At 36.5% G+C, this 13,232-nt stretch overlaps 1 protein-coding gene across 2 annotated transcripts in view; it reads right to left on the bottom strand.

Moving 5' to 3' along the window:
- Positions 1–13,232, bottom strand: part of LOC121387076 (probable E3 ubiquitin-protein ligase HERC1) — a 130,504-nt gene that overhangs the window by 30,770 nt on the left and 86,502 nt on the right. For both annotated transcript variants that reach the window (XM_041518088.1, XM_041518098.1), the window contains exons 53-61: positions 12,060–12,351; positions 11,006–11,211; positions 8,734–8,937; positions 7,474–7,598; positions 5,266–5,468; positions 4,291–4,387; positions 3,341–3,523; positions 1,205–1,303; positions 597–770 (exon numbers count right to left, since the gene is read on the bottom strand). In XM_041518088.1, coding sequence (XP_041374022.1) covers positions 597–770; positions 1,205–1,303; positions 3,341–3,523; positions 4,291–4,387; positions 5,266–5,468; positions 7,474–7,598; positions 8,734–8,937; positions 11,006–11,211; positions 12,060–12,351 — 1,583 coding nt within the window. The remainder of the gene's footprint in view (positions 1–596; positions 771–1,204; positions 1,304–3,340; positions 3,524–4,290; positions 4,388–5,265; positions 5,469–7,473; positions 7,599–8,733; positions 8,938–11,005; positions 11,212–12,059; positions 12,352–13,232) is intronic.

Here is a 13,232-nt window from a genome sequence, read left to right as displayed (position 1 = left end):
AATGTTATGCTAATAATGGCTAAAACTTACATAAAACTTCAAATACTTGACACACTAGCACTGGAATTGGTCATGCAATGGTTATTACAGGCCTTTGGATTTCACGGTAATGATAGTTTTTGGTACTATGTCGGTAAAATCGTGGAACCAAAATTTCGTTTCCCGTCATTATTATATAGAGTACGGCTGGGTTTTCACATCTTGGTACTGGTTCCAATCTAGAATGAGTATTAATGCCTCACTGGGGGGTGGGGGCTGTGTTTGTGTGTGTTTGTGTGTGCATTTGTGTGTGTAAAGGCAATAACACCGAAATAAGGAAACACTCTCAAGGGCAGTGTACATTGCCACCTGTGTAAATATGCTATATAACATACTAAGTACTTCCGACTTAAATATGATAAGATTTAATAACTTCTAAAGTAATGTTAATTTGTTTTTCATTACATCAATTTGAAAATAAATTAAATTAATATACAATCTTGGGATGAAAAGGTCACGAATGGAATTATTTTATTTAGTTGCATGCACCCGGTATGATGGTTATATGTGAGATACAATTTTTGTCCTTTTATGATAATGAAATAAATAATTTTTACCTTTTCATAGAGGTACTGTTCCTGCAGCATGTTTGGCAGTCGCTGGAGAAAGCCCTTGAAGTATGGTGACGCGTCGAGACCCATAATTCCCCGCGCCTTCAGCACTTTCCTGGCAACCGCGACCACCAAGTCTTTCCCGTACACCTCAGGTTTGTACTGCAGCACGTGCACATCCTGTAAGCAGACTTTTTCCATAAAAATTCAATGTAAAAAACCCAGCACATTTATTCATTGAAATACTGTAATATAATCAAAAGTACTGTGTGACATTTTCGCTAGACAAGGAATCACATGAAGTTTTAAATACAACTGATTTAAAAGTGTATTGTAAGGTGATCAATCAGCCACTCACCTACAAAACTGAAGAAACTTGCATCGTTTTCTCTTTTAAGAATACTTAACCTAACCTCAAACAATGGCTTATTCCCTTAGGATAGGAGGTCAGGTTAAACAGAAAACCCCCCACTGTTTTATAAATCATGATCTATTGTCATATTGGTTGATAATTCTGACATACAGTCTTAGAAGAAACCCACTTCATGTTTCCATTAGCAGCAAGCTACAATGAATGGAATGTTTTGTGACTAGCTGACCAATGAAACTATCACCTTTGACCTGCTGAAGCAGTACGCAATGTAGCGATCACTGATCCAGCAAAGACTCTTCACTGTTCCGTTGCCGGACTTTGTCTGTAGCAACGAGCCATCCTGAAACAAAACAAAACAGATTATTTAGAATTACAAGCTACAGTCCTGGCTATGGATTTTCAAAGCTATCATCGTGCTACAAAATTGTAAAGCCATTGTAGGCAATGACCTCAATACAGCACACGTTATAGTGACATCATAGCTTATGATGGTTTGACAATTTCCTAATGCTAAGATAACTTTGAAAATATAGGCCCAGAATATTTTGCCAGAATCCCATGTCTGATGGGGTTAGGAAATCATATCTTGAGATGTGTTTCAAGGCTACTGAATGATGCCGTACACCACTGTTAAATTAATTTATTACAACAGACATAATAAAATAATACATATTGGGAATGCTTAGTACAGAAATTGGGAATTTTCAGTGCCACTTTCTTTTGGGAAGGGGCGTATGCCTGGATAAATCCCAAAGTGATTGTATGAGATAAATTGATTTCAAAATTGGTGAAATAGTGTGACTTAACTGAATGTTCAATTTTATTTTGAAATAATATTGTTCTTCAATTAAAGGGACAGACCCTAGTTTCCGCCCATGAAAATTAGCACTAAGTTTAGTTAATCTACAAACCTGTAACACATTTGGATAAAGTTACAATTCAGAGAAACATGAGTCTGTGACTTTGAAATGGTGAAATACTCTCTAAAAATAGACTAAAACTCGACTCCATAACTGTTACTTCTCAGACGCATGTGCGTTTTTAAAAATACGAGAAATGTATTTTGTGATATTAAAAACACCAGGATGACCAAAAACATTTCGAATATATAAAAAATAATAATCTAAACCATAAAATCTAAGTAAAGTATGATTTCAGTTATTAAAAACAACTTTAATAGTAAACAAATATGCCTTAGTGTTTAAAAACCAGGGTATGTCCCTTTAAACAGAGTATTAGAACTTGATATTAATATATTTTAATTTATAATAATATTTACTAAATAATAAAAAAAAATTCAGTGAAAAGGGTACCAGGTGTAATAGATTTGAAATGATTTAATAAGTACCTAAGTTTACATTAAGACATGTCCACCAAATAAATAGTACAACTGATCTTTAGCATAGTAACACAAAACGTTCAAATAAAACAGAGTAGGGTCTCCATGAGTACTCGAGTACTCGGGACACGGGTTGAGTCTAGCAAGACTCGAGTCCATTCACAGGACTCGAGTACCCGTGCAACGAAGAGCACTCTCATTTAATTATATTTGTTTACGTCACTACGCCATATATTTGTTTACGTCACTATGCCATATATTTGTTTACGTCACTATGCCATATATTTGTTTACGTCACTATGCCATATATTTGTTTACGTCACTATGCCATATATTTGTTTACGTCACTATGCCATATATTTGTTTACGTCACTATGCCATATATTTGTTTACGTCACTATGCCATATATTTGTTTACGTCACTATGCCATATATTTGTTCCAGTTACGTCATAGGGCTATGAGACATGGAGGGAGAACAAAAGTCGAATATGTGAAATGCAATAAAATGGAATGATTTGGAACCCATGTTCAGTGCTGGAATTAAGATGCATAATGCTAGTTTACTTTATTCCTTAGTCTGATTATTTAGTGTAAGTGTCGGGTACTCGGGTCCGGGTCGAGTTTGACCTTCAAGTACTCAAGTCCAATATTTTGGACTCGTGGAGGCTCTAAAACAGAGGTTACCTGAACTGCTACCTTCCCAGACATTTTATATTAAAACACTAACTACCTGTACATGCAATTATGATCCGTCACATGGCAAAATCTACCACTTGACACAAAATATTCAATGTCATATTATACAATTTTATATATTAAAACAATTTTGCAAACAACCGATAATAACCTAAAAAACACCTAAATCTCAGGTATTAGCACTCTATCTTAGTTATATCTTGTAAAAATACATAATTAACGACACAATCTTTCAACAACTTAATAAACTTGGAGCCGTGTTTACTCAGTTTCTGACATCATGTTGTAAGTCTTTGCATGCAATGGCTCATGGGTTGGGATCAGAATGTAAGCTACCAACCTGTAGGGACCAGACATTAAGCCAGCCCTTGCAGCAGCCAACAGCAAGCAGGAGAGCAGACGGGCTAAACGCCAGGGACCATATGCTGGCTACATGACCAACCAATACTTGTACAGGTTTCTTCTCTGCTGTGTCTGCTTCTTTGTTCCTGTCTTCTGTGTTTTCCTCATCAGAAGACTGTGGCTGAATTAAATTAAGTGCATTATGTGTTAATAATTAGTTTTTCCTATTGTAACTGGGGGCAAGACATAGCCCAGTGGTAAAACGCTCGCTTGATGCGTGGTCGGTCTGGAATCAATCCCCGTCAGTGGGCCAATTGAGTTATTTCTCAGTGCATTACCACAGGTATATCAAAGGCTGTGGTAGGTACTATCCTGTCTATGAGATGGTGCATATAAAAGATCCCTTGCTGCTCATCGAAAAGAGTAGCCCATGAAGTGGCGACAGCGGGTTTTTTCCCTTAATATCTGTGTGGTCCTTAACCATATGTCCGATGCCATATAACCGTAAATAAAATGTGTTGAGTGCATCATGCATCGTTAAATAAAACATTTCCTTCCTTCCTTCCTATTGTAAATGAACTTTCTAAGCATATTAATCAGCATCAATTTCTCTATCAGGAGTGTGAAGATGTTTAATTACCCTAAGAAAGAAGGGTGGAGGTACCCCACCGATATGAATCCACATACATACACACTGTAATAATACCATTACATTAACATGTATCTTTAAATTGCAATTATTAAAAAAAAAAAATTGAAGAAGGATGGAGTGAGGTGAATGGAGATAAAATTCAGTCTAATTTGTGAAAAATTATTTTATGCATAAACAAACAAAAAAGAGGAGAGAAAACAGAAAAATCATATCCCATGGTTATAAAAAGCGAGAAGAAACCTACAAGGCTAACAAAACTACATTTAACTTAGTAAGAACAAAAAGATTCCAGATACCTGCGCTGTAGATTTTCTGCCAAACGGAGCTGCATGTTCCTCTGTGTGTGGTATTTGTGGAACGCACCACACTGACACAACACCATCCGCTGATCCTCTGTAATACAAGACATCAGAAATAATTAAAAAATTAGAAAATTCAACTCCTGATAAATGAAATTATATATAAAATGTTTTTAAAATTTAAAATGGTTAAAAAAAAATGTTTTACTAAGTTTTTGAGAGACTATTCTGAGTTTGCTGCAATTGTTAACATTGTTTATTAGGATTACAAATTATTATTATTATTTTTTTGCTTAAACTGCAAGAAATTAGTCGCAAAATCCAGTTTGGGCCACTAACAATATGAGAATCATACTGAATATATAAACATGGATATTGCAAACAAGAAAATGTATTGAATATGTAATTTAATCATCAAAAGGACATCAAACTCGGAACAGTTAAGTTATTGTTACATCATCCTTTTCCGAGAGATTTCTCTAGTTAGACCACGGGTTTTACTTCCTCCTGAACTATATGTGACCTGTAGGCGTAACTTTCTTCAGCCATTCAGCAATCGCAAAAATTTAGGTCAGACACACCTGTGGTCTAACTATGGGATACACCACAGGTAAAATCAAAGGGACCGACACCAAAGCGTGGTACAATTTTACTTAGTGTTCCATATAGTGTAGAAAACTTTGACTGTTTTCTCTTTTCATGAATACTTAACCGGACCTCAAACAAATGGCATTTTCAACCTGGAAAAATGGACTTGTCTGAAAATCCCAACAGCCAATGGAATGGCTTAAAAAATCTTGCAATAAATCCTCTCCTTTCTGTTCCAGTCATGTGATTAAAGCTTCCTTCGTTCTCCTTTGCTCATCTGCTCCGGACATTACATTTTGCTCTAGTTAATCTAAGCCCTTGCATTTTGTGTACTGGTTTTGTACGAGTTTGAGGTCAGGTAAAATTAAAAATAAATGGCCTAACCCAGCCAGAAGCAGCTGCTTGTTGTCCCCAACCCCGGGCATGCTGCACCACTGGAAGGTGGACACCGCGGCGGAGTGCGGTAGCGACAACAGACAGACAAGGCGGTCTCGCTGACATGTCCAGATCTTCAGGTCCTTGTCGCTGGTCGCACAGGACGCCACCATCTGACCAGTCGGGTCCCACTTCAACAACGTCAGGGAATTCTGGAACAAATACACAAAGAAAAAGTTAAAGTTTGTTTTGTTTAACGGCACCACTAGAGCACATTGAAAAATTAATCATTGGCTATTGGATGTCAAACATTTGATAATTTTGACATATAATCTTAGAGAGTAAACCCGCTACATTTTCCCATTAGTAACAAGGGGTCTTTTATATGCACCATCCCACAAACAGGACAGCACATACCAAAGCCTTTGATATACCAGTCATGGTACACTGGCTGGAATGAGAAAAAGCCCATAGGGGCCCACTTATGGGGATCAATCACAGACCGACCACGCATCAAGCGAGCGCTATACCACTGGGCTACGTCCTGCCCTAAATACACAGAGAGATAAATATAGACGTTCTGCTCAATGCATGATAAAACAAGTATCATATTCAACATATTAAAGTGACACACCCTAGTTTTTTTTAAACACTACACCACATATTTTGCACCATTAAATCCATTTTTTATAATTTAAATTAGAAAGTACTTACATTTTATTATTTAAAATTATATTAATTTTAATACACCTGATGTGGTTTGGGTCATCCAAGTTTTTGCAATGCCCCAAAATGCATTTTTCATCATTCTAAAAAGGCATGTTCGTCTAAGAAATAATGGCTATCGAGACGAGCTCTAGTTATTATTAGACAGTATTTCCGTTTAAATATCAGATAGACTTTAGCTTCTCTCTGTTATCACCTTATCCAAATGTGTGTTGCAGGCTTGTAGATTTCCTAAATTTAGTGTCCATTTTCACTCACTGAAACTAGGGCCTGTGCCTTTAAGTGGCCAACTCCAATAAGCACACACACACACCCTTCATGCCAAGTATTATACCAATTAATAAAGGGAAACCTAATTAGTGCTTCTACAAATCTTGAATGCAAATATTATGTAATTAACAGACTTAAATTGACGGAAAAAGATCACCTCGGTGGATCCATTCAACTGATTGGGGTTTTTTCTCGTTCCAACTAATGCATCACAACTGGTCAAATGCTGTGGTATGTGCTTTCCTGTCTGTGGGAAAGTGCATATAAAAGATCACTTGCTGCATTAGGAAAAATGTAGATGGTTTCCTCTGAAGACACCATGTTAGAATTACCAAATGTTTGACATCCAATAACCATTGATTAATTAATCAATGTGCTCTAGTGGTGTCGTTAAACAAAAACAAAACTTTGAATATATTTTAAACAGGAGCCGTCAGTTTAGTCCATTGTGCAAGTTTTTTTTTTTTAATATAGTAAGAATTAAATGAAATAATGGTTTCAGTTTTATTATCCCGATTTATTACCCACATGGTTCAACATAACCAAGTTAATAATAATCATACGAAGCACATGTGTAATAACAAGTAATCATGTGACCAACCAATGATGTAATTTTAGGAAGCGATGTCATGACATGTTTTGTCATTGGTTGGTCATCAGATGTAATTTTCTATAAAGGGACGATGATGTCGCTTATCAAAAAGACATCATTTTGTCATTTCCTTCTAATTAAATTTGAAATGTTTTGAAACAATCCTTGTTATTCATAAAGAATAATAATATGTATAATAAAGAACTGATTACACTCGCATGTGAGTCATACTAATTTTACGGTACTCGTGACACTCATTTCATAAAATCTGTACAATATAGAACCTTGTATAATAATCTCTATGTATTACATGGCACTTTGTATTATAGCACTCTTTGTTATATAACATTTAGTGAAATATCTTAAAATATCAGTGAAATAAAAGTGTTATCAGTCACTCAGTGATGATAACACATTTCAGAGTGACAATTTTACAGTTTCACTCTCAAATGTGTTATCGTCACTGTAGAAAGTGCTACATGTATGTTCACTGTAAGAAAGCCAGAACTATTTTGCTGCTGGCATTTTGAAAATAAACGTAAATTGCCAAAAGTTATATCATAAATAGTAAATATCCTCCGTGTATTTGAATAGCTGTAAACTGAGGACAGTCCGTTTCAAATACTAACTTTGTGAGCTTCTGTGGTGATAATATCTGTTAGTTCTGACAAGCCACATAATGACAGCACACCATCACTGTAGCCGATGGCAAACCGCTGGTCTTCGTTAAACCAGGCAATCTGTGTGACAGACACTAAAATTAAAATAAGGTTAAGTCAGAAAAACAAAAAACAACAACATTGTACATGAAGCATTTACAGTTTTCATTGTAGATTAACCAAACTTTGCGTCACCAATATCTAACATACTAATACACATACTACAGTAAGAAACCCGTCAGCACTGACATATTTATTGTCTGTTTGTTTTGTTTAATGACAACTAGAGCACACTGATTTATGAATCATCGGCTACTGGACGTCAAACATTTCAAATTGGTAATTCTTACACGTAGTCATCAAAGGAAACACTAGTAGCAAGGGATCTTTTATATGCACCATCCCACAGACAGGATAGCACATACCACAGCCTTTGAAATACCAGTTGTGGTGCACTGGCTGGAATGAGAAATAGCCTAATGGGGCCCATCGACAGGGATCAATCCTAAACCAACTGCACTTTACAACTGGGCTACGCTTACATATTTAACTGTAACATTGTTGAAAGGGGGCTGCTGTCGGCTTTCTTCCTGTAGTCTGTTTATTAGTGGTTAATATGTGAAATATCTGTTATCGTTGAACTCGAAAATTATCAATGTAATGGTATTTAGTGTCAAATAAAGGGTTATTGTTGTATTGGAGCAGGAATCTTTGCCTATCCAGTGGTAGGCAGCAATGCCGTATTTTTTCACTATATAGTTATCTGTGGCTGAGAGAGCGATTATAGCCATCTAAATGTCCGTCTAGCTCTCGAATGACAGAGTACTCAGGCTATGTAGATTTTTTAGCCAGAATGAAAGACTTTTTTACAATCGGTCGAGTATGACAACCTGCAGGTCACTAAAAAATGTTTTATTCGGGCTAAACACTACATAACCGCAATTCCGGCTACACCCACTTTATAATTTTCAAGCCCTTCAGCAGGTAACTAATAATTTCTCCAGTAACTAACCGTTACTAACCATTTCTCCAGTCACTAATCATTTCTCCAGTTACTAACCGTTTTTCCAGTAACTAATCATTTCTCCAGTTACTAACCGTTTTTTCAGTAACTAACCATTTCTCCAGTAACTAACCGTTTCTCCAGTAACTAACCGTTTCTCTGGTAACTATCAGTTTCTCAGTAACTAATCGTTTCTCCAGTAACTAACCGTTTCTCCAGTAACTAACCGTTTCTCCGTGTGCAGTGCTGGAGTTCTTTCCTCCGACAGGTCAAAATATCGAGGACTTCGATCTGAGCGACGGACCCGTCCAGCCGACCAACCAGCAGGGTGTCGGTCATGATGCCCAGTCGGCCCTCAAACAAGCCCTTGTGCTCCGGCCACGACAAGGCGGTCACCCACTGGGGCTGGACATCCAGGTGACCATTGCTACCTGAAAACAAAAAACCCAAAGCTATTGTAAATATTCTGTTGTATCAGTATGAAAGTGAAATGAAATTGTGAATATCATGCTACAGAAAACTGTCATTATTGAGTTGAAAGAAGGTAAGTAATATATAGTGTATGATTCTTTAAGAAAAGTCTTAGATTATTTAACAGCAGTAAAGAAAAGAAAGGAATATAATTTTGATTCATGTCATCTGAGCACATTGTAAACACAGCCATGTGATGTATAATACATCTTACGTTAAAGGGACTATTGTGAGTTTGCGGCCATAGTACCATACTAATGACTAACAGATCCTTTTTGACGACTAAAAGTATATGTTAAACATATTTTCCTGTTTCAAATATGAGTGTCTGTATCAGCAAGGTGTTTGTTGTCATCCTAACGTTCGTAGTGGCCCAAACCAGATTTTACCTTCCAAAAAATTCAGGAAGAATATCAACAATGACTGCTGCAAACATCAGCACATGACCACAAACACATTAGACAGGGGTTCTAGAATATTTTTAAAATTCACTTGCCATAGGGCCAGTGGATTTGAAAATTAACTGGCCATGGTGAAAAATTCACTTGCCCAATTTTTAGTTAATAAAACAAAAAAACAGTAAATTAAAATAATTAACTTTTTAAATGTCCATTTTTCATACTGAGATCATGTTTAGTCAATTTGTCAATTTACACAACAGATTGGCTCATTGGGCATGCTTTATGGTTTGTTTAGAAAAATACGCAAATAATTTTCATCAATTTAGAATAAAATTACCGTACCTATTAAAATTTTAAAATAATTGTTTCCACTAAAACCACATAAGTTATACAAAATAATCCATGTTACCGACATATTACAACAATTAACAGCATTATTTATTTACTTATGAATGGGAACTCACCACAACCCCTCAAAAAAACAAAAAGAGAGAAGAAACAATTAAGAACCTTTATTAGCATAAAGTGTACATGTATTGCAGTTTAAGGCTTACCCCCCCCCCCCCCCCCCCCCCCACACACACACCATATTAATAATTTTTCAATTTGGGTACTTTGTTAAGTTTATCTATTTCATGATACTGTGTTCCTAAGCTTTTTAAAAAAATTTTTTGCAATTTATGTCATATTTTATAAATTAAATTAATAATTTACACATTTAAAGTATTTGTAAATAGTGACATGCAACCTTTAAAACTAATAAAAGACTGGTTACCGTTTTGCATATTATTAGTATTAGAGTAACAAATCTTTGGATTCCAGTGTCAAAAACAAAATGGCGGCAAAACAATGAACTTTTATTTTTCCAATGTTTACACTTTATATCTTTAATAAAGTTATATCAATGGATATATTGATGTCATGGATGGGTCAGAGATTACTGGTGGCCAACTGTTTGTTAGTGAAATATTGCATGTGATAGCAAATCGAAAGAAGTGACTTGTAGATGTTTATTTTGTTTTTGTATGATCGTAGGACGTAGCGTTGTAGAATTTTTTTTTTTTTTAATTTTTTTTTTTTTACCACTTGCCATCGGGATTGTACAAAATAACTTTTACTGGCCCGAATCCAAAAAACACTGGCCTCGGGCATCGGGCCACCGTATTCTAGAAGGCCTGCATTAGATATGCAGACACCAGTATTCTAACAAGAAAATATATTTAGTATACAGAGATTATTATACGAGCATGAGTGTCATACTGATTTTACGAAATGTGTGTCAGGATTTTTGTATTGCCCGAACGAGAGCAAGAGTAATACTTGAATCCTGACACGTTTTGTAAAATCAGTACGACTCACACGCGAGTGAAATAATTTCTTTATTATCCATATTATTAGAGTTATTTTTTATGAATAACAAGGACCGTCTCAAAATGTTTCAACCACAACTAGCAGGATCTGACAAAATGACGTCATATTTCACATGCCAAGTCTTAGACAGGACTGAGGAAAACAACGTCATGTTATGATGTCGCTTCCCGAAATTACGTCATCAAACTTGTTATTACACGTATGATTACAATTATTAACTTGGATAATCAGTGATTTCAGTTGCCAAAAAGCGCACCTCCGATGATCCAGATGTTGACCAGGTTGTTGATGGCCCCGGCAAGCAGCCTGCCAGCGCTGTTGAAGCAGATCAGTCCCAGCAGGTTGTTGTTGAGGTCGTCGTGGCTGACGTCCTCACCGCTGTTGAAGACGAACGTCTGCTGGAGGAACTGGTGAGTGCGGTTTGACAGCAGCGACCACAGGCGCACAGTACCATCATAGCCACTAGTTAGGAGTAGACATTTAGAGAACAATGTATGGTACTGATATAAGGGCCCCGACGCTACAAAATTTGTTTACGGGGTTAATAAACTTAAAACCCCCCCAAAAAACAAACATTTACAGAATAATTAACAAGTTACAAGGAATTAAGAATTATTTTGTCCCAAGTGAATGAATGTTGTCAACCCGAACCACAGGCGAATGTTTCACAACATTCATTCACAAGGTACATTGTAACTCCTTGTAGCGAGTTGGTTATAATCTTTATTACCCATTGTCACATCACATAATCTTAAGTGCATTACAGATGTAATGTAAGTGACACCATGGCATAAGGATGTTCTTTTTACATCCAAATGTTTACAATGCAAAATAATTCGACACTGGTTGCATTATAAAACAATAATTTTTCTATGCTATTTGTAATGTTCTGGTTCAACAACTCATATCAAAAATGATAGTGGTTTTTATTCACTGAGAACATAGACTTGACTATATGACATAACCCTAGAAAACACTTCCGGTAATTGTTATATTAACACTTGCGGTAACAGTAACTAAACAATAGTAGTTTCTATATCGCTATTGGTATTAATGCTACATGTATAAACCTTACACTATTAATGCCACTGCTCATGAAAATATACCATTTCATGTTTATGAAACAGATGAGTGAAAATCTTCCTGCAAGTCTTTGTAAATTGTATAACGCATAATAACATTGTGTAATCGGACTCATGGATGAAAGTGAAGATCCGGCCATAGTGAACAACCAACCAAACACTGCCGTTTTTAAGCCAGCCAATCAGTGGCTGTAGATGCAATCTGCAATAGGACAAACATCAACCTACCCTGAAGCCAGCAGACTTTTCTTTGCAGACCACACGCACTGTGACACCCTGTTTTGGTGAGCTTCTAACTTGGATATGTGCCACAGAGGCAGGTCCCCTCCCAGGTCGACCTGGTTCTCCGACATTGTCACCCGGGGATCCCCCTGGGCCGACAGGGCCGTCATCAGTTGGCGGGCGGCCCACTGGCGGTACATGAATGGTATTTTTGTTGATATCAGACACGCAGACAGGGCGTTGATCAACAAGAGTGGAGAAAACTTCTCATCTGCAGTGCTGTTCATAGCGGCAGAGACTGGAAAATAAATCATATTATAAAATATTGTATATAGATTTTGAAGTAGTAATAACTAACTATAAAACCGAACTAATTAAAACACAAAATGTTATAATATTAGTTAATTGTTAAAAACTACTGGACTGACTCCTGCAAATAGGAACAAAAAATAATGTTGTAAAGTTCTTTCCAAGCAACAGCTAGGTTAGACATATTATTAAATTAATAAACGAAATAGTCAAAAACAATATTTAAAAAAGATTTTAAAAAATGTAATATAGAAAATTACTCATAAATAACTACTGAAACACCTCGACTGATGGAGGTGGGATTTTTTTATGCATTGTGCACATCCAAACCAATGCCCCATTAATGGTAAAGGGTTAGAAGGTCTTAAAACAGGCCAGCGAGAACACCGGATTCGTAATAAAACAACATTTTGAAGTCGGGTTTTAGTATGATGATGACCAATTAATAACCTACGAATGAAGAATAAAACCCCTCTACATTAATTTTTTCATTTATCAACCAGATGGCACCTACATGTATTTTTTTTGTTTTTTGTATAGATAGTATTGAATTTTTCAGTCACCAAATGATAAAAATGGTCACATATGCAACCAAACTGGTAACAATGTAGAGGGCTGAATAAGCCACAGCCAGTTTAGCTGTGACGCTCGTTTAATTTTCAGGGCACTGGCCGGGGCATTTAACTGGCACATTGTCACAAGACTGCCGCCATTAATTTCAAGCCCTGTTATAACGAACAACAAAACCTCCCACACTACCTGGGGCGAGATGTAGCCCAGTGGTAAAGCGCTCACTTGATGCGCGGTCGGTTTGGGATCGATTTCCGTCAGTGGGCCCATTGGGCTATTTCTCGCTCCAGCCAGTGCATC

The sequence above is a fragment of the Gigantopelta aegis genome, chromosome 2 (genome assembly GCF_016097555.1).
Source record: "Gigantopelta aegis isolate Gae_Host chromosome 2, Gae_host_genome, whole genome shotgun sequence".
NCBI classification, from domain to species: Eukaryota; Metazoa; Mollusca; class Gastropoda; order Neomphalida; family Peltospiridae; genus Gigantopelta; species Gigantopelta aegis.
The sequence above is the reverse complement of the archived record's forward strand: the minus strand, read 5'-3'. Positions and strand labels throughout refer to the sequence as shown.